Source organism: Notothenia coriiceps, unplaced genomic scaffold (assembly GCF_000735185.1).
Source record: "Notothenia coriiceps isolate Sejong01 unplaced genomic scaffold, NC01 NC01_scaffold00020014, whole genome shotgun sequence".
Lineage (NCBI taxonomy): Eukaryota > Metazoa > Chordata > Actinopteri > Perciformes > Nototheniidae > Notothenia > Notothenia coriiceps.
In genome coordinates, this window is record NW_011352715.1 from 28,824 (window position 1) to 50,932 (window position 22,109).

The 22,109-nt window shown below is 40.5% G+C and overlaps 1 protein-coding gene across 1 annotated transcript in view; it reads left to right on the top strand.

The window, feature by feature from the left end:
* The window catches only part of LOC104952436 (G-protein coupled receptor 98), a 73,724-nt gene that overhangs the window by 27,451 nt on the left and 24,164 nt on the right, over window positions 1–22,109 (top strand). Inside the window, exons 4-5 of the mRNA XM_010779254.1 lie at window positions 9,503–9,619; window positions 17,215–17,393. Coding sequence (XP_010777556.1) covers window positions 9,503–9,619; window positions 17,215–17,393 — 296 coding nt within the window. The remainder of the gene's footprint in view (window positions 1–9,502; window positions 9,620–17,214; window positions 17,394–22,109) is intronic.

The following is a 22,109-nucleotide window of genomic DNA, read 5'->3' on the forward strand; positions in this document are numbered from 1 at the left end:
CCCTAACCCTTACCCTAACCCTAACCCTAACCCTAATCCTAAACCTAACCAAGTCTTCACCCTAAAATTAATGATTCCCCTCATCGGGACCTCCAATTTGTCCCCATAAGGGCGGCTAGTCCCCACACGTGACTGTGTATTTAGGTCCCCACAAGTATAGTAATGCTAGGCCACACACACACACACACACACACACACACACACACACACACACACACACACACATGTGTGTGTGTCTCGTGCCTCACAGTCCTAAGAGGTCTCTGTCTGGTCTCCAGACTAGTTCACACCAGATGTTGAGAAAGGAAATTCAAGAGGCTCCTTGAAAACAGCCCCGCCGTGATGGAAAGCAGCTGCAGACGCTCTCTGACTGAAGTGTGAAAGGAGAACGAGAGAAGGCCTGCTGGAATGTGCTTCAACCGATTATTTGAGAAAATCCAAATTAAAACAAATCACGATTCACGATGCTTTGAGATTGCACCATGGGCATAAAAGGTCTTCTGTATGTAGCACACATACAGTAGAGGTTTGACCGAAGTCTGGCTAATTGAAAGCTAACGTACTTGCATGAGTTTATTTCCTCCAGGGTTCTTACGGTCATTAAAAACCTGGAATAGTCATTGAAATTCAAAATGCTAATTCCAGGCCCTGGAAAAGTTATGGAAAACAATATTTTTCCCAAAGTTTTGGAAAAGTCATGGAAATTTAACTAAAGTTGCGTCAAATATAATTAATATTTTATCTAATCGCCGAAATAGTAATACTATAATAATAATACATACTGTATGGTTTAGTAATGAAACGTAAAATGGCTTTTAACTGACGAGGCGTTTTGCTGGTGAGAGATGTTAGTTGCTTTAGCGTGAAGCTAGTAAGCCTATTTGATTTGTTTTAGATAGGCTCAACATGTTTCATATACAGACCTTATTTTCCTGTTCCATGTTAAAATAAACAATTTTCAGTGGTACCGCTGAGAAAGAGTCATTTTTTTGGTCATGGAAAATTAGGTAAAGGTCATGGAAAATCATTGGTTTCCTGTTTCATTGGTTTCCTGTTCCTCATGGTTGAATGCAATTATCTTAAAGGTGCCATTTTATGCTTCTTTCTGGTTTGTCCTTTTCTTTAGTGTGTGATCATGATTTCTGTGCATGTATGGTCTGTAACGTCTCCCTTCTAGAGGGAGTTTTTCTTCCATTTCAAACTCCTTTATTTTAATCTGGAACATAGTGACATCACTATGCAAAACTCGCACTTCTATTGGCTCGAGCTTCAACACATTGTACGTGATAGGCTAAGGGGCGGGACATCTCTAAGCGGGTTGACCAATCACAACAGAGCCGGCCAGCTAACCAATCAGAGCAGACTGGGCTCTGGTTTCAGACAGAGGGTGAAAAGAGGTGCTGCAGCACAGACAGTATGAGAAAAATAAAGAGCTTTTTGAACATTAAAGCATGGAGACATGTCCCAGTAGAGACACTAAATACTAATATGATCCTGAAAATGAGCAGAATTGGGCCCCTTTAAGTAAACCTGGATAAAATCATCAGAAATGAAATGTATTGTAATGCTTTTTGTTTTTAATGCACCCATTTGTCGACTACGGCACAGGGGTTAAACATTTTGGACAAGATACTTTACCCTAAATTGGTCCCATAGGCATGTATATGGTATTTCATTATATATAAGCCACTTTGAATGAAAGTATCAGCTAACATGTGCTTTAATCTAATACAACAGAAATACACATTGTACAGGATATTCTTTCCCCCATTACATTTCCCCTTCAAAGCTGTAGAGCACACGCAGCAAGTCTGGGATGTTCTTACTTTCCGCATTCCCTTGCTTTTTAACAGTGACACTGTCAACATTGGTTTAAGCTGCTCATACTCTTCAAAGTGCTGACAGGCTCTTATTGCTGTGTCACACCAGACCACATCCACACTCAGGCTCTCAGTTGACCCTTTATACTGAGAATATATCAGCAACTCCCTGTATACGTGCTCAACTGTGTGTAAGTGAATGGAGATGCAGTGTTGTGGTTGTTTGAATGTAAAATACCCTGAAGGGGGGTGTGTGTTTATTTGGCAACAGCTGGCTCAGCAAGAAAGCCTCAGCCTGAGGTTCAACACAAAACACCTGTGAACTTTACTTCTGCTCTCTGACCTTAAAAAACCGGGCATTCTGCACAACAACACTTAAGGTAGCTTAGCATTAGCCCGCATGAATGTGCTGAACATGTTAAAAGTGTAGCAACAGTGGCTCTGTTGAAGACTTTCCCTCAAAATGTGACGCAAGGTACACCAGTAAGATGTAATCACCCTCAGTCTCAGCGCACTCGTGTTTTCGTCTTTATTTTTTATTTTTTCAACTGCCATATGTCGTGTCAGCATATGTTGAATCTCTATATTTCTCCTTCTCACACACTGGCCCACTAACCCACCTAACAGCCATCCCCCCCATGTGACCTGCTTCTTACAACTGGCTGTCCCGTGTGCTTCCTTCAGCACATAAATAACACACGCACTTGAACTGAGCTGCGGCACGTGAGGAGACTGAAGATGCCTGCACATACTAAATAGTGAAACACAAGGGAACAATGACATTGAATGGCTCTGAAATACGCACTGCCAGGAACATTCCTCAATTCGAAGCAGTAATCATTTGACTGAGGGAAAAGATATGTTATTTGCTTCGGTAAAATAAAAATAGGTCCGATTTGAAGGAGGAGAGGTGGTGTGATTGACAGTGAAAAGCATTGAAGTTGCATAATAGGGAGGCATTGCAATTATAAAAGGGCTGAATGAGAATATCGTATTTCATTTTTAGCTTTATCTCTCCCTGAACAAAGGCATAAGAGGAAACACCCAGGGTGCAGGCTGTGGCTGGAACCAGCTAGATCAGACCGGTAGCAGTTAGAGAGAAGGGGGAGGTGAAGCAGGAGGAAGAGTAGGAGGGGGAGATGTGATGAAGGGTGGAGCAGAGGATGGAGAGGGAGCTGGGGGTATAGAGTGAAGAGGATGGGATAAGGGAGGCTGTTGGAGAGGAGAAGTGGAGGTTAAGTGTTTTTAGGCACAAGTGTAGATGGATAGTTTGGCAGGCAGACAGCCCAGGCCCGTTTCCCTCAGTGATGTAATGCATCAGGCAAGGGCTATTTTTAGCATCACTGATACACTTAGCTACACTAGCATCAGGGCTATTGATCAGCAGCACGGCTCAATGGGAGGATGAGCCCTGCACCGTAGCTGCAGAGATATATTGTGTTTCCTGTGTGCAGCATTGTTACTCGTCTCTTTTGCTAGGCCTTGCAATTATACAGAGTTGTAGTTTTATTATAAAGCTAACTTCTTCTTTGTTTTACTGTGTTTTATCTCGTTGTCTATTAATTGTTTCATTTTGCCATTTGGCATGAAGCCGGTTTCCTCTCAGCTTCGTTATCGTTAACCACTGCAGAGCTAATGTTGGGAAAGAAGCATTTATTTATTTTTCAAACATGCTTATCATGTCAAACTTCAATCTTGTCTAAAGATAAGTCGAGGCATTCCCAAGGCAGCAGTAGATCTGAAACAAAAACAACAACAACACTAAACTGAGAGTTTCCATGGCCATAAAACAATGAGGAGCTCTGTGATTGGACGTTTAGCCTCGGAGATGGACCAAATCGTTCAGGCTTGAAGACTTTGGCCTGATGACAAGGCCACAAGAAATGAAGAGCCACTTTGTTTTGTACTTTTTGATGTAATCTCAAGAGCTTTTCATGGGTAATTAATTTGAAAAAGCTTTATTGGCATGAGCCCAATGACATTCTGTACAGAGTTGCATCTACACTATAAATGCTTTCATATACAGTTTGATGTTTTTATACATTTTCAACTAAAGCAGAATTCACTTATTGAGCGTTACTCAAGCATCCCCCCACCCGCTGTCCCAGTTTATCTCGTTACAGTGACAAAGGTGATGTAACAGGTCTGCAGGATAGGATGTCTCTGTTTGGGAGGAGGGCCAAAAGAAGAAAATAACAGAATTCATATAGCTGAAATATTGATTATTGTGCAGGATTAAACTGACAATATGCATATAATACACCATTAAAAAGACCGGAAAGCGATGTGAGATGTGAGGCTTGCTGTAGATTCAGGTCCGTCCTACAGGCCGATCACGCAGGCTGCATGGGGCCTCACATTGCGCAGGGGGCCTCGCGCAGGGGTCCTCGGCTTATGAGCTAGGCTTGTGCGCAGTTCTCTATCAGCGCAGTTCTCAGCGTAGTTCTCTGCGCACCCTCCCCTTCATGGTGATGCTCAGCCTCTCCCCTTAACTCCTAACAGTCATCATCATGTCAACCACAACACAGAGAAATACTGATAGAAATGTGTGTGTCGTTGTTGATACATTGACAGAGGGAACTTCATTTGAATACAGATTTAAGAAAAATCAGTTTTTGAGCATGTCATAAGCATGTTTTGTCTTGACTATATTACATTATTTATTTTAAATAATATAGTATTTATATTATTGAATTGATTATGATTATTATTATTATCAGTAGAAGTAGTTTATTTGCATTAATTATATTTTAATCTTTTTGAGGCTAGTATTTGGCAGGAAATGCAGATGTATCCACCTGTAAACGCATACTGAACGACATACATGCACATTTACCATTTACCTGACTGTATAAAAAAGTAACTGTTGATAATAATAATAATAAACAGGAATTATATTTGCAAAATACTTTGTTTCCCAAAAAAAAATTGTCACTCCTGTCGGTGGGGGGGGGGCTCACCTCACAATGTCGCTTGGGGCCCCAAGTTGGCCAGGGACGGCCCTGTGTAGATTAAATCAGTTCTCTCAAGCAGAGAGAAACTTTTCTGTGAGAATGCAGCTCTCTTTCATTTCCTCCAGTATGACTCTTTATTTAAGTTTTTCGTTAACTGATTTAAAACATGTGAATGCTTATGAGAAGATGCCTTTTTTTCTATTTGATTTGCTCTCTGTCGTGTATAATCTTCGTTAAATGGAGTAATAATTGTGTTGCGTAATTGCGGAACTTTGTTTTCCAGCTTCTGAGGTTCCTGTTTTACCAGACGTGACACATAACACACGCCACACTGATATGAAATGTATTAGGAGTCCTGCAGCACCAGCCAGTCTCTGCTCTTGATAAGTCTCTAGCCCCGGGGTCTAGACAGGCCGACTCCTGATGTCTTACACAAAGGAGAAGGAGGCCTGGGGACAAAGGGTGCAGCGTTAGATCAGTCTCTGATAAGCTCCACATACACACCTGTTGCCTCCCCACCTTACTAACCTAGGCCTGTGGCAGGTCATTATTACTGCAGTGCTGACATGTACCTGTGTTATATTAAAAATGACCACAGTTATGACCGTTACCTCCGTTACTACTACAGAGGCTTATCACAGCTAATGGGCCTCCACAAAGATATTATCAATCCCAGCCCTGACAGCCCTAATCAAAGGCTGATTTATTGTCTCTTACATTTGTATAATTAGTGTTATTAGCTCCAGGGAGGATGGGTACCTCCCTTCTCCCTGTAACACCCTGTATCTTACACTCATTTCAGAAAATAAATAGTTTTTTTCGATTTTAGCATCCATGTTATGCTTTATACTTAGTTTCGGACGATTTATTTCTCCAAGATATATTCTAGTGCTTCATTTGAAGGCCTACATTTAATGTTGAAGATGTCCGCCTCGATATACAGAACTTAACATTTTATGTATTTGCATGCTTGTTTCTAGCCTTCCTTGACAGTAGGAGTGTTTCTGAACTGCACAGTTCTTGGCAACAGCAGCGTAACTTGTCTGTTTACAGAAAACTTGATGGCCCGGTTCAATTGAAAGCTCATTGGACCTTCACTTCAGAGAGTCTGTGTGTGTTCATCCTCCAGCCTCCACTCTAATGTCCCATGAAAGAAATGAAGCCATGTAGAAATCCTAACAGATTATTTCCCTGTCTTTCTATTTTAGCAATATGTCACAAGGTGTGATATATTAGCCAGATCACAGTTAGCGGCAACAACAGAGTATTATGTAATAGCAACAAAAGCAATACAAAGTTGGCTCGTGTTCCTGTCAGAGCTTGTGTGTGTGACATCTTATTTTAGGGACCTGTTGAATCATTTACCTGCTGTCTGTCCTTGATCTGTGATAGGGTTTATTCACACACCACTGCACTCAAACGCTCTTTCCAGCCCTTTGCCCTCCTTTCTATTCGAGGCCATTTCTCTGTAGTTGTTATGTCATAGTTTCACCACAGGTCAGTGGTGTCAGTCGTTCAATAGTTCTCTCTGTGGCTGCTGTGGTTTGTCACGGAAGGCTGCAGTAAAAGGGACATTGCTCAAAGATGTACCATGTTAAGACAAAGAGTTTAAGACACAACCTAATATAATTTATATCTAGCCTGATGTCCTTGCAAAGGGATGAGCAGAGACAAAGTGATTGAGTAGCACCTAATACACCCATGTGTCTATTTTCCCACTTCTACACTGACCTCCTATACTGTTTTATTTCTGTTTTTCAATCTGATGTTTAGGGGCTGCTTGGTTTTAGCAACAGTCCTTGTTAATATACAAAACTTTACAACTAAATGTACAGGATACCATTTTCTAAACTAGACACAGGTACATTTGATCTTTAGAAGTTAAAGTTGTTTACATCTGTATGACAACATTAACTGTGTGTCCTATGTTGCACAGTTTATTAGTAAATGTTTGCATAGAACTGTAAACAGGGTTTTTAAATGCAGACAGTGTTGTACATGACAGGGCAGGCTGTTCAGTCAGGACCGATGCAGACTTCCTGTTGGTGGGTTAAATAACTTCCTCTCTCCACTAGTTTGTTTTAGATGGTACTTAATGTGGCGTGCCCTCCAAGCGAACACACACACGGAGTGGAAGTGGGAAGGGAGTAGGGATCGGTTTGGAAACGGCCCTCCGTGTGCCCTTGGTGCACACAGCCACAAAAAATGCATCGCCACCTTTTTTGTGCGAGCCACACTTGACTGTGCCCCACGCTTGATTTAACAAAATTGAACCCACAAGCCTGTTTGTACTGCATGTTTGCTTATGATTATGTGACTAGCGTCCTGCAGTTTATTTAGCATTTCTCGCTTGGTAGTTCCCCCCTTGTTTTGCTTTCGGGAGGATCGACGGTGTGTCACACTGTGCCTTTGGCCAAATGAGTCTAACTGGCTGCCAAAAACACACAACCCCGCCGCATAATCTTTGTTCCCATAAGCTACCTGAACAGCTTCTCCGCTCAGGCACAATTCCAGGCAGCGCAGGCACGAGTTTCCTTCCTGTGCCATCCCTCCCACTCACTGCATGCAGCGCTGGGAGCATGGATGGGAAACTGACTCATTCTTTGTTTTTTAAAACGACCCTGACTCTCCCCCCTTACTCAACAGGGGGATGCAGACCTGGTTAGTAAGAGGTGGAAAGTCCAGGAATGGTTATTTGGGGTTTTCCCTAGTGGGCAATAAAGGACATGAGAAAAACAAACAGACTGTACAAAGAGGAAGGGGAAAATACATTAGTTACGTTGACATCCCATCATTCAAACATACAAGGTGTCATCCAAAAGAGTATCACTTATTGTCACTCTTTATTTAGTGTGACCTCAACACCAATCAAGTCAAACAAAGTTAAGTGTGCGCCTTGCATAAATGTGGAACACCATGATTATTCAACAGGAAGATGCAGAACTGGTTAGTAATTGATGGAAACCCCCAGGAATGGTTGTTTAGGTTTTTTCCCTGATGGGCTTTCTAATGTGTGGTAAAAGACATAGGAATGATACAATACAAAGAGGATGGGAGAGAGTCATCTGAGGTCAGACTATGTTGAAATCCCCACTCTAACATGGTGTCAAGGGTGTCATCTATTCTAAAGGGTATGTCATTATTTATTTGGAGTAACCTAAACCCCAGTGAAGTCAAATAAGTATAAGGTGTGTGCACCTGTATTTGAGTCAGGAAAACATGTGATGTCACTGCTCAATGTGCCTGTTTACCTGGTTACTATAGAGACTGTGTATCTACGCAAACCAGCCGGTGCCAGCAGTATATTTTGGATATATAAAGTGCTCAACTTGTCTGTCCTAGGAATCATATGCTTGCTTGGCTTTGGTAAATTAACTCAAAATGACTGTTGAGGTAGCACACATAATTGCTGTGTGTTATGTGGGTAAGAAGACTCTGTTTAGATGCTGCCAGACTGGTCTTTATCATAGTTGTCACACACTACACCTTGTCTCCACTCCCTTAACTGACTGCCTGTGGCTGCCTGAATCCATTTCAAGACACAAGTATACTGGCCTACTGTTCTCTGAATGGATCGGGTCCTTCTTAAATCCAGCACGTTAGCACATTCATTTCCCTCTGCATCAGCCAATTATCTCGCTAACTGCAAGAGGGACCCTGTAGCCTTTAAGAAAAACACGCCTGTTACACCGTCTTGACCCCAAAATGGTGGAGTCACTGAGAGTGTCGCGTCTTAGACTGTAAACCCACCTGTTCACCAATAAAAAGAAAAGAAACTGCACCGACAATGGTAACTAACTGAGAGCTAATGTACCTGCAGTCTTCTTGCTTTTCTTAGGTTTTATCCCCAATGTTGAGTGCACTTATTCTAAATTGCTTTATATAACATTGAAATGAAATGTAATATATATGTTGCTCAAGAATCTCGACAAAGTATAGTTGGTGTTCTGACCTCGTCTCGGTCTGTCCCTGACTGCTAAGGGAAATTAATATAATCGAGGTGACATTTGACACCAAGTTTTCGTCCTTCTCATATCCCTCTCTCTTCTATTCACCCTCTTCCTGCTCCATGGCACTGGCCTCAGGCTGCGTTATGTAACTCTGTCAGACCTGAGGGTAATGAAGCTCTCAGCTGGACAGCAGGTTGAATATATTCTGCTGCCCTCATGGCTTTAAACAGCCCTGCCTCACATGTTACTAATTAAATTCTGGCCCTGATATGATCCCTCCTTCGAATAACTTCTCCATCTCTCTGTTTCTTATTTCTGCAGTGATTGTTGCCCTTTATTCAGTTATTTGGAGTCCTACACCCACACATTTGTACAAATCTGTGTGCATGTGGGATGGTTCGAAACATATTTGTCAGAGTTGTTTATGTATTATTTGTACTCCTGCCTGCATAGCTTGCTGCAAGGTGATGTAACAGGTCTGCAGGATAGGATGTCTCTGTTTGGGAGGAGGGCCGTCTGAGTCCTGCTGTCTCCTTTTTAAAAATGTATGGACTATAACGCAAGCAATAAATCGCCTCCTGCGCAATATGACCCGCTGACACTGCGGAGAGGACTGCACCTGTGTGTCTGTGTGAGCCAACATGTCAATGTGTCCTCCTAACAGGGCAAATTATGTGCATACAGTCATTGCAATGCTTGATATGCTAAAGGATGAAAGGCTAATTTACACACAATGTAAGCTGATTCTGAAGTTGTCTTTTTCTCTGTTTCTCCTCAGATCTGTTTCCTGGTGTCAGCTTTTCGTGGCCGGATGTTTTCAGAGGACAGCTGTGCTGCTCTGGCACTCTTCTCTCACTATTTCCACCTCAGTCAGTTCTTTTGGATGCTCATACAGGTAACAGCAGGCTAACCAGCAAGACACAATTTACTTTACATTGCAACTTAAAAACGTACATACAGTACATAGGACATAATGGGGATATGTGAAATAGGAAACCCCTATTGTAAAATGTTACAATATATATTACTCAAATTTCTAGAATTGAAGAAAGTTCATCTAATATCAAGAAACAATAAAAGCTATAAAAAAACACCTAATATTAACATATACCCTAAATCTTATCTAATTTAACCCTAAATGGTCCCAAAACATCTACACATGGGGTTCATATTGGTAACGCATAATAAACAGAGATATACTGTAGGACAGAGGGAACATAATTGTACAAATGAAATGCATTTCAGAGAATATTAAACCTCTGATTAGTGTAATCAAGCTCTGACGTTATTGGGTTAAAAACGGCTGCCTTTAGTTTTTTTCTCAGACGGACAAAGATAAAGATATTTATAAGGTGTCATCGATCTGATTCCATACCTGTGGACGTCTCCAAACCATACTATAGCTGGTACATTTAAGTTTTTACATAAGATGCTTTTGCATGGTATCATATGTCAGGTGATATGGTCAGGTGACATATTCCTAGGTTACCCATTTTTGCTGTAATTGTTCCCATTCAGCTAGATATAGATGACACACTATTTTCCTCATTTTAGCAGCGATATGTTCCCTGTTTCTATTATGTCTCTCCAGTCGGCAAGCTTTACTAGGCCTTCAACCAGACAAAGGAGCAAAGTGTTGAGCAGAAACTCAAGAGGGTCAAGAAAGTCAGTCTGTCATTAAAGGATACAGCATATGAACCTCATAGCATATTATTCTACTGTGCACTTGAATATGTTTCAGTTTTCCTCCCAAATTGTATTCTTCACTGGCGTTATTTGTAGTCCTTGTTGTGTTCATTTAAATATCACTAATTGAAGTGCACGTGTAAGTGAAGTCTCACCCCTTACTCCTGCTCATTGTCCTCATGACTTGGCATAGACTGTGTTCCCATTCTTTGAAGAAGCATGTGTTTTTTACATAATAACTAGTGAAACTTCATTCCTCCACCATCTAGGCTCAGACAGGTTTTGAGTCAGGGGGTGAGTCGAGGTACAGACTGCTGCATGACATGATCTTTGACCCTAGACTGCTACTACTTAGTAACACCTCCCCCTCGCAGCTCCTAAACCCCCTGTTTTTTTACCATCTGCCCCCTATTTCTTTAGTTTGTGACATAACGGCGAAGAACAAAGGCAGGCGGGCAAAGTCCAGCTTAACATGAACAAGTTATTAGTGCCGTGGTTTATGTGATCAGAGACTGACTTCAAAACATTTGCCACGGATCATTAAACTATTGCTTCAACAACAAATTCCACCCCTATTTTCTATTTGTTGTTTTATATACATCCCACAAAGAGTGAATCTCGTCAAAGCCAAAACTTTAGAAAAACTAAACATGATTTTGTACACAGGAATGCGGAGTGGTAAAACAAATTAATTTACTAAATATAATTATTTTTCTTTAGTTTATTTGATTAGGATTTAAAACGCTTAAAAAAATATCACCTCGTTAAAAACAGATTCAAAGTGGCCTTATTATGCTTATTTTCATTTTATTTTTCTCATACTGCCTGTGCTGCAGCACCTCTTTTCACCCTCTGTCTGAAACCAGGGCCCAGTCTGCTCTGATTGGTTAGCTGGCCGGCTCTGTTGTGATTGGTCAACCGCTTCAAGACGTCCCAAACCTTAGCCTATCACGTACAATGTGTTGGAGCGCTAGCCAATAGAAGCATGAGTGTTACATAGTGATGTCACTATGTTACAGAAGTAAAAAAGGATTCCAATTGAGGCGTTTTAGGCAGGGGGGGTTTGTGTGTGAGAGAATCTCCCTCTCTCCCATGTTAGCCTTTGCAGACCATATACATGCACAACAACCTGTATAAGACACAACAGGAAAGGGAGAACTCAAACAAGTATAAAACAGCCCCTTTAATAGAGGTTGGACCACCATGAAATGCTGCCTAAGGAAGAGTGAGAAATGTTAAATATGATCTGCTGACCTTAACTAGGCTGCAACTTTTCTTATATTTGATTGCCTTTTTTATATTATCAACGTGTGACTTACATATCCTTGTACAACTGACTGCACAACAGCTTCCCTTCACTGGGTGTCGGCTGAACATGTTGTGAAAACTGTAAGGTAAACTCACAGCCAAATAAATAGTCTAATCCATTGTCGTCATAACTCAAAATCCCTTAAAACTGTTGTTCCGTGTCCAACAATAAATCCGATAACAAGAGTGTATACGAGTCATTTAGGCTGGGTTTAAGTGGGTTCTACCACATTAACAAAGGACACGCAATTCACCAGTAATTGTATTTAATGTACCAGACCAGTGTACAGAGGAGAGCTGTCCCCAATTAAACTCTCCCCCTCTTGCGTAAGTCACTGTGTTTTGTTGCATCAACCCTCATTCTTAGCCGATGTGTGACGTTTGTAAGGGAACATAATCATTGTTTATGTAGTGGATATAATCTCCCCCGGCACATACTTTACTATAGGTCGATCTATCTGATTGTTTACCAGACGACCTGTGAGATATCTTAAGGGATTAACCCTCAGACCAAAGGCTTTCATGTGGCTTTTGAAGTGTTCGAATTTGAGTGACGAGAATTGGTCGTGAGATGAAAGATTTTGGCGTAAAAAGCAAGTTTGGAAACACATGGTTGTAGTTAAAAGAGCTGATTCAATCTAGTGGAGAAAACATAAACTGTGACTCACCCCAGAAGGGGTTCAAACAGGGAGAAAAGGTTCTGCTTTCGGGAAAGATTTTTAGATTTGTATTCATACACTTACTCAATGACTTGTAACTTTCTCATAAATTGCCAAAAACCTCCAAGGCCATTTCTTAAAGGGGCCCTAGTATGCTCATGTTCCGGTTCATATTTGTGTTTTCTGCTTGTACTGTGACATTTTTACATGATTTAATGTTCAAAAAGTAAGTAAAAGGAACTCCCTCTGGAGGGTCCTTTGGGATTTTAGCTTTTGCAGACCATTGACATGCACAAAAAACCTGTACAGTATAACACACTACTGGAAAGGTAAACCCCCCAAAAAACACATTAGGGCCCCTTTAATTCTTAGCAACTATTGGAATTGGCTTCAAGGTGAGCCTGAAACATGCACAGACTCTTTTTCCTATGGTACATTTGGAGAAACCAGTCATATAGTATTTATATGTCGAGTGTTTGTTGATTGTTATGTACTTGCCCAGGGACTCCAGATGAACATTTGCCAATAAGTGAATCTATGATAAAGCATCTCTTTAACAACAACAAAAACGACATTAACTGACAATGAAAATGTTGCTGCCTCTCTGGCTTTGGTTGATGTGTGACTTTAAGACATTTCTGTCCTCATCAACGTCTCAGTATCGACCCCACTGATGCCTCGCAGGTCATTTATCCCCCTCTATCAGGTAGCTGCTTTCAGCTAAGTAGCTGATATGAGTTGGCGCCAGCAACCCATCTCAGACCACGAAGAAGACTTTAAATCAATAACTGCAGTGTGTGTGTGTGTGTGTGTGTGTGTGTGTGTGTGTGTGTGTGTGTGTGTGTGTGTGTGTGTGTGTGTGTGTGTGTGTGTGTGTGTGTGAGTTGCTATGCATGCAATAGTTGGACAGAGGAATATGTGCTGGCAAAATGCCAAAAAAACGCCAATAACTGAATCACTATCCAGACCAGCTTTTCCTGAACTGCAGAGGCAGCTTATTGAGAGACTGCATCATATTACATAACAACACTGTAGTGAAAGACCTGCTAAAGTCTGAAAGCACATCGATCCGTAGGCCAGTCATTTAGATTTGTAACACATTGCTTTATTATTTAGTAGGTGAGGGGTTCAAAGGCAACAGCTGAGTTACCCATAATCCATTAGCTGTACCTATAGGGAGAGTCAGTTCTTGAGTCGGACCGACATCACACTTCTGTCTCAAAACAATCAAGCTGTTACACAACTGAAGTGTATGTAGCTGCATTATGAGCCTGAGTGTGTGTATTCTTGTGTTGTGTGCACTCACATACATGTTTCTTTTATCAGCCGTTATACAACATGGTTATGTATCAGAGACAGAAGTTATCAGAAAGGGGGGGGGGTCAGCGTCCCTTAACCTCATTACATAGTTGCATCACAGCGTAGCAGACAGATGGAAAGTCACTCACATCATCAGCTGTTCATTAGCTGTTGCATAAATGTGTATTACTCTGAACAAAAGAAGGAATTGTTTAGAAGATATAGCCTATGTTTTCCCTATATAAATTCAAGTTGGATCTCTATATAAGGATTTTCATGAGGCTAGCTGCAGTAAAGGACACCAATACTCCACAGATCAATAATAGAGAGCTACTTTGTTTTTCCCCTTGAGCCTAACTTGAAAATCTTTGCCCTTTACACTGCAGCCTTTTGACATTTTCTGAGGATATGTAATTGTCTGCTGACACAGTAATAAGACATTGTGTTGCAACCAACAGGTGTTCAGATAAGCTGCTTATGTAACAATGCGGGGCTCAGTGCATCACATGGATGAGGCCATCAAAGCCTGCTAGATTACCAAGCAAATATAGCTATTGTGGGTGTAATAACACTGTGGATATGTGTGTGTCTTTCTCACAATAAAGACCAAATGTCCTCTCGTGATTACTGAGAAATATTATCCCATCATAAAAATGTTAAAAATTCTACACTCAGAGTGACTCCCTCACACAGGCATTTTGGTTTTGATATAGAGTTATAAAAGACTTAAGAAAAAAAGATTTAAAGATTGAAAGAGATTGTATAATAGATTTTTCTCCAACGCTCTGCCCCTTTCAAAATACTGGGAAAATTAGATAACCGGCTAAATTGTTTTTGCTTTGTTGCCAATTTACAAAAAAACTTTAAAAAAGAAACGTCTACACCTCAAAAAAGGGAAAACAAATTCAACAATTACTTAATGTCATCATGGACACATATTTGTTACAGTATGTAGAGTAAAATATGCACTTATCTGTAGATGGAGCATTTCCTATTGTTTTCATCCTTTTCTTTGTTCTTTAATATTATTTTTACCTTTTTTGGAAGAAATTAATTTAAGTACCGTAATATCTTGAAATATTGATCGTAGTGTATTTAACCCTCCTATTGTCTTTGTTTCCCCCCCCTTACTTTGGTGTTCGCGGTCAAATTTGACCGGTCCTGTTTTAAATGCTATTACATTAACACAAAAACCATTAACCATCACCAAATGTCCTTTAACACCCTTTCAAACTGTACATATTGTATCAGACTACTGGTATACATAAAAAACTGCAGTAAATATACAAAGAATAGACACTGGACATGTATTGCATGTGCCAGGTGTGACTGATCCATGTGGGGGGATGGGCACATAAGGGGGGGGACACACATCTTGAGTGTGCGTGTGTTTTATCTGATCCGGATGGTTACTAATTCCTTTTCTTTATGGCGGTCATTTTTGACCGGGAACACCATGGGTGTTACAAAGTTGACTAAATCATCCAAAATACAATGAAAGTGGTGATCAGCCATTGTATATGTTCAAATGTCTACTGTGAAGGATATCATAAAGCCTTAACGCAATCGAATGTAAAACAAAAAAGTTATGACCATAGCTCAGACTATGACTATAACCAAAGTTATTATTGATGAAAGTAGTAAATCGGTCAGATTTGACCCGAAGACAACAGGAGGGTTAAATCCATACAAAATGAAATTATACAACAAAATTAAAGATACATATGATATTTATATGAGTTTGTTGTTTGTGTTGGCACAATTAGCTTTTCATTAGCAACCCCCTATTTCAAGTGTTCTTTTAGTCTTTATTATTTACCTACCTTGTTTTATTTCTTTTATAGGTCTTAATCCTTTTATTTGTATTTCTGTTGTACCTATATGTTCACTTTGTTTTATGGGGTTTTATATTTTATTGCTGCATCGACTCAGTTGTCTTGTGTCTTATCTGTCAGAGAGAAACCATTATTTATTTTATTTTATTTGATATTTATTATCATACATTTTACCTCCTTGTGTCTATTAACCTGATAAAATGTTATATTTTGCTGCATGTACCTTTTAAAGTTCTTAACAAATAATCTCAGTGCTGCGTTTGACACTGTTGAACACAACATACATGTATTACTAGACCGACTAGAAAACTGGGTGGGACTTTCGGCAACAGTTCTAAATTGGTTTGAATCCTACTTCAAGGACAGAAAAAACTTTGTTTCTATAGGTAAATACACATCTGAGTTGACAAATATGACATGTGGGGTACCTCAAGGCTCCATCTTGGGGCCTCTTCTCTTTAACGTCTACATGCTACCACTGGCTCAGATAATGAAAAACAACAAAATAAGTTACCATAGCTATGCGGATTAAATACAAATGTACATAACCATTTCACCAGGAGACTATTCTCCTGTTAAAACACTGAGTAAGTGCCTTGAACAAATCAATGGCTGGATGTGTCAGAACTTTCTCCAATTAAACAAAGACAAAACTGAGGTAATGGTTTTTGGAGCAAGGGGCAGAACGTATACAAGTTAGCGCTGATATTCAGTCTGCAATGTTCAAAACAACAGATAAAGCCAGAAATCTCGGTGTAGTCATGGAGTCTGACCTGAGCTTCAACAGTCACATTAAAACAGTTACTAAATCAGCCTACTATCACCTAAAGAACATATCAAGGATTAAAAGACTGATGTCACAGCAGGATTTGGAAAAACTTTTCCATGCTTTTATCTTCAGTAGACTCAACTACTGCAATGGTGTCTTCACAGGTCTCATTAAAAAATCGATTAGTAAGCTGCAGCTGATTCAGAACGCTGCTGCTCGAGTCCTCACTAACACTAAGAAAGTGGATCACATCACTCCTGTTCTGAAGTCTTTACACTGGCTTCCTGTGTGTCAAAGAATAGATTTCAAAATACTGCTGCTGTTTATAAAGCACTGAATGGTTTAGGCCCAAAATACATTTCTGACCTCCTGCTAAATTATGAACCATCCAGATCTCTCAGGTCTTCAGGGACTGGTCAGCTTTCTGTCCCCAGAGTCAGAACTAAACATGGAAAAGCAGCGTACAAACTGCCCAAATATCTGGAACAAACTCCCAGAAACCTGCAGGTCCGCTGCAACTCTGACTACTTTTAAATCCAAGCGGAAGACTTTTCTTTTTGCTGCTGCTTTTAATTGAACTATTCATATCTTAAACTGCACTGTAACTTTTATCCATTTATTTTTTCTTTTAATGTTTATTTTATTAGCTTTTCTTTTTAATGACTGATTTTAAATGCCATTTTCTTAATGTCTTTCATTTTTTGTAAAGCACTTTGAATTACCTTGTGTTGAAAGGTGCTATATAAATAAACTTACCTTGCCTTGAGGGGAATTTCTTGTTGTTTATTTTAAACTTATGATGTGTCATTTTGTAAAGCACTTTGAGCTGCATGTGTTGTATGAAAAGTGCTATATAAATAAACCTGTATTATTATTATTATTATATCTGCTTCACCGCTCACACTCATGTTGTTTTCTTAAACTGTGCACCCAGGCGGTGAACTTCTGGCAGGTGCTGGTGATGAACGACGAGCACACGGAGCGCAGACACCTGCTCTACTTCCTGTTGGGCTGGGGACTTCCTGCCATGGTCATCGTCGTCCTGGTGATCGTCCTGCTCGGCGGCTTCGGATGGACGATTCACAGCGTGTACGGACTGGTGCAAGGAGACGTGTGAGTGGACATTGCAAAACACACACACACACACGTGTTCTTTAGACCTGACGTAATCTGTTTTCATAAGAGGAGATGTTTTTAAAGCTCCCCTGAATCAATCTCAGTGACTTCACTTTCTTTTTTAGGGTTTGGTAAATTCCACTTCAGGCTAGAGAAGAGCAAACAAAAAACACCTGATCGTGTGACATCATGTGAGGAGGCAGCTCAGCCAATCAAACGCATCTCCCCACATAGAAACTTGATTCTTAGCCCTAAGGGCTGGAGGCTTTCCCACAGCAGGGAGAAACTTGAAATAACCCATATAATGTTAGGCTTTGTGTGTGAGCTAAAAATAACCGTTTGCCATCCATGTTTAGAACCTGATTCCTTAAACACAACAGGTGAGATCACTTTTTAAAAACATGCACAATGTCAGGTGTGTCTGCGCCTAAGTGTGTGTGTGTGCAGTAAATGCCAAAGTAAACTCTAGCAGCGTAATTGCTTCAGGGGTCGTCTTGTGTGTGATCAAGCTTGCGTGACCAGCGAAGTCAAATACTGAAATCACATCTAAAAATACGAGGTTTTAGGTGTGGCTGTTATCCTTGGGATCGTGTGTGTGTGCGTGTTTCCTGTGGGTGGGTGTGTGTGAGACAGTGAGCGTATACATGAGAGATTGAAGGATACAGAGGGGTATTCAGTTCCCCTGGAAGTGTACCTTCCTCTTTCAGGGAATGAGGCAGCCCTTCAATCCCCTCCCTCTCTCCTTCCCTCTTTCTCTCCTAATGTGTGTGAACCGGTAGCCGTCAACAACTCAATTTATCTCAGTTTCACTCTGCCTGGTGCCAAGCCCAGGCCTTTCAAAAGCAAGCTTGTTGTCCCATATTGTATGTATTTGTGTCATATATATTATAACAACGGTTGCTGTTGTTGTTGTTAACCGTCAATCAATCAATTTGTATTCAATCCAATATCACAAATTACACCTTTTGTCTAGGGGGGCTCTACAGTTTGTTCACCCTCTATCCTTAGAAAAAGAAAAAACTCCCAAAGAAACCCAACAATTAATGGAGAAAAAAAATTGAAAAACACCTCAGGACTGACAGTTATGCGATAGATGGTGTGTGTGAAGACGAACAAAGAGAATAGTTGTAAGAGGTAGACAGTCCAATTGACAAAATATATAATTTGTAAGAATATAAAGAAGACGGATCCAGGAGGATGGAAAGAATCTGCCTCAATAAGAGACATTGTTCATGTTTTATGATTAAGATATCAAATGTGTAATGATTACCTCCTGCAAAGTCAATACCTTTTCTGATTCCACACTTGAGCCTTGAATTTATTCATTAGAATTTCTCCCTGAATGTTGTCCTCTCTCACTCATTACTCATTACCGATGCACCGTTTATGAGCCGAAGAGATCGTAAAAATGTCTTCAAAGATGAATCACCTGATTAGTTTTTGCCAGTGCAGTAAATCTTATAACCATGAGTTGAAAAAACGATGTATATTTAACAAGTTGAGTCTAACATGAGAAGCTATGTTACCTGGACAGGCTGATTTGCACAAGTAATTGAAGTAGTTAGTGTTTTATAGTCTTACCCGTGGAAATGTAAATATAGAACTTGAATGTCCTGCCATTACATTACGCGAGACAAAGGCTACCACAGGAGCATGTATGTCTCTTTTAATATAGACTTGATTTACACCTTTATATTAGGTGTTGACAAAGACACTACGCAGTGCCATAGAAGAGTCAGTCCCTACAGTACATCTATTAAAATCCACAATAAAAGGCCTCACTCTATTTACTTTTCTCTTGCCATACTATAAAGTCGGTGAAATGGGCCCCTGGGTAATGTTGTTTTTATTGACCGCGGGAATCTTTGAGATTTCCCTTTCTTGTGAGACTACAGTAGGATCTCATGCTGTCACAAGGCCACAGCAGCACACACATCCATATTCCAGTCCACACTCTCATAGTCTGACTGTATTCCTGGCAGAGGTTTGTCTTTCCTCCCATTATGTTATGGCTATAGCATATCTCCAATAACTCCTATGTGATTCCTGAAGTCTGCCGGGAGGTCCAATCTGCTTTCCAGGCTCCCACTAAACCCTGCCCCGAGCTTGTTTTGTCGGGACAGAGAGGATACCATATCTCATACCAATAGATAAATAACTAATAGTAATGAAACCATAGTTCAAGGTTCAAGGCTTTTATGAGTCTTACGTACATAGCTGCAGTGTAGTTATGTGGAGGAAAATCTTAGGTCACAGGCGCCTCCAACAGAGCAACACAATACAACTGAAAAAATAGTGCAATAAGAGTCTATATACAAGTGATTGGAATATGATATATTAGATACATAATTTGAAAGTTGCAGCCAGATGAATGTTATGGATGTTGTTTCAAAAGTTCAGGTGTTTAATAGATGGCTTTTAAAAATAATTCCACAATTTCAAGATATCCTTTTCACGATATCTTTGAACTCACATAACCACTCCATATGTATCTCCCTGTCAAAGAAGGAGACCCATGTATAGTGTTGTTTGTTCTTTGAAATGTTCTTTCTTCCTTTAAATAGAAAAAAAACCTTTTAAGCGTCTTTGGCCTTAGATATTATCCCGCTGTAGCTGCAGGGTGGTGACCTGGTGCCTCTGAAGTTTTAAAGAACATCCGTATTTTGCTGTTTTAGGCAAAAGCTGCTGTTAAGCAATAATGCTGGGGTCTTAGGCCGGCTCAGAGGCCAGATCCTGTTTGTGAAACTTTGAAAAAAAACAAAGTCTTTAACTTGATTAGGTAAAGAGCAATACAGGCATGTAATATGTTTACAATTTCCAGAGCTTACCTTGAGAATGACGTTTCTTTACTCCCTCACTCCCCACCTTTTTTTCTTTCTGGTTATTTCCCACAGGTGGGAAGTAGTGGAGTACAAATACTTTGTTACTGTACTTAAGTACATTTTTCTGGTATCAGTAATTTACTCCGCTCCTATATTTTTCTGACGACTTTTTACCTTTACTTCTTACATTTTCCAAACAGGCTATTTACTTTAATTTGAATGTGTGGCGTGATCATTGCGTGCCTATTGATTTGAACACGATCCGTGTATCCATCATTTCCTGGTCTTCTCTAAAGAAGAGGGACCAATGGGAACGTTGTCATGTTGCCGTTGTTCAGCATGGAAACATTCATTAGCGAACAATGACATTATTGTTCTATTAATATAAAGGGAGGTCAGGTACTCTTTAAAACAGTTGCTAGTTATGGGTACTTTTTACTGAAGTACATTTCTAAGCCTCTTTACTTTTACTTGAGTGAAGAAGTTTAGTCTGTACTTCTAATTTAGAGTGTATGGCCGGCGACACGCGGCCACATGACTCGCGAACCCTAGAAGTACACACCCGTTATACTGCGGACGTAGTCTATTTACGAAGAGTAAGTAAAGACTGGTATTGAGATACTCCCAGTAGAAAAGACGTTGAGTGATTAGAAATGTATTTATGGTCAGACTGCCAACGCAAATGCGTGTGTAGTGTGACGTGGACGTTACCAGCGTAAGTCCCGAAATTTCTCCCTGTATAATACGAGTAAAAGTCCAAGTATAATACATAAAACTTTTCCCGATAAAATAGAGAAGAGTATGACGGACACCAATCGACCGACGCAGCTAACCGAGTTCGACGGAATGCTCTACCGGGCGGGGACGTGTGTAGTTCCATTTTGCTCAACCTCGCGATCGGTTATCTTCGACTAACAATTGCATTACTACGTGAAGTAACAAATGACTTCATTTGTTTCCTCTAGGTTACCGTCCGGGCTAGAAGTCCGTCCCGCCGCCATCACACACCCTACTCGTGTGAGTATACCTCGCCATTGTGACCCTAAAAGTTTGGAATCGACCCTTAAAAGATTAGAATCGACCCTAAATTTGGGGAATCGTCCCTGGGTAAATGTATGGTTCTTTGCATGTATTGGTTGATGTCCTTTCCCTTTGGTGGTGTGTCGTATTATATCCTGGGAAATTTTACTGGAGAATTACATTACAAAATATTTCAAAACCTCAACGACATATCTCACAAATTTAGATAAAAGTTGTATAAAGGTGCCGACCTTACGCAGGCTGAACAGTCGTTGGAGAAGTAAATCTTTCGTCGTCATAAACAAACGAGGACATAGTATTATTTAGGGGAATCCATGTGTGTCGTCTGTCTGTGTCTCGGACATTCGACTCGTTTTATGGCGAATTTGGAAATCCGGGTTTTAGTCGTGGTTTTTCCACCATACAGCAGACCAAAGTTACTCCCGCAGGACCGTCGACAACGAACAAAAAGTCCACACACAAGTACACGTGTCTCTAAGCACCACTGTTGAACTCTTTACAATAAAACTCAGGAATAGAAAAAAATATGTTGTCTAAGACCTGAGATACACAAACACTTGCGTGTTCTAACAATGGACACGACAACAAGCAGGCCGCATTTACAGGCAGCACCGGAAGGTGACGCCCACTGGACCATCTGCACCTACTTTTGGTGTCACTGTCGTTGGTCTGTCTACTCCTGCGCGGTGGTGGTGGCGGGCACGTATCTCGACGGTATCTACAAACCGCTATTTCGTGGATCCTCTCCCCCTTTGTGATTTCACACTCAGATACACCTGTCTCTCCCGTTTTCATTTGTGTAGGAAATGAGCTCATCTTTAATGTCTATGTGTACAATTTTTTATGATGA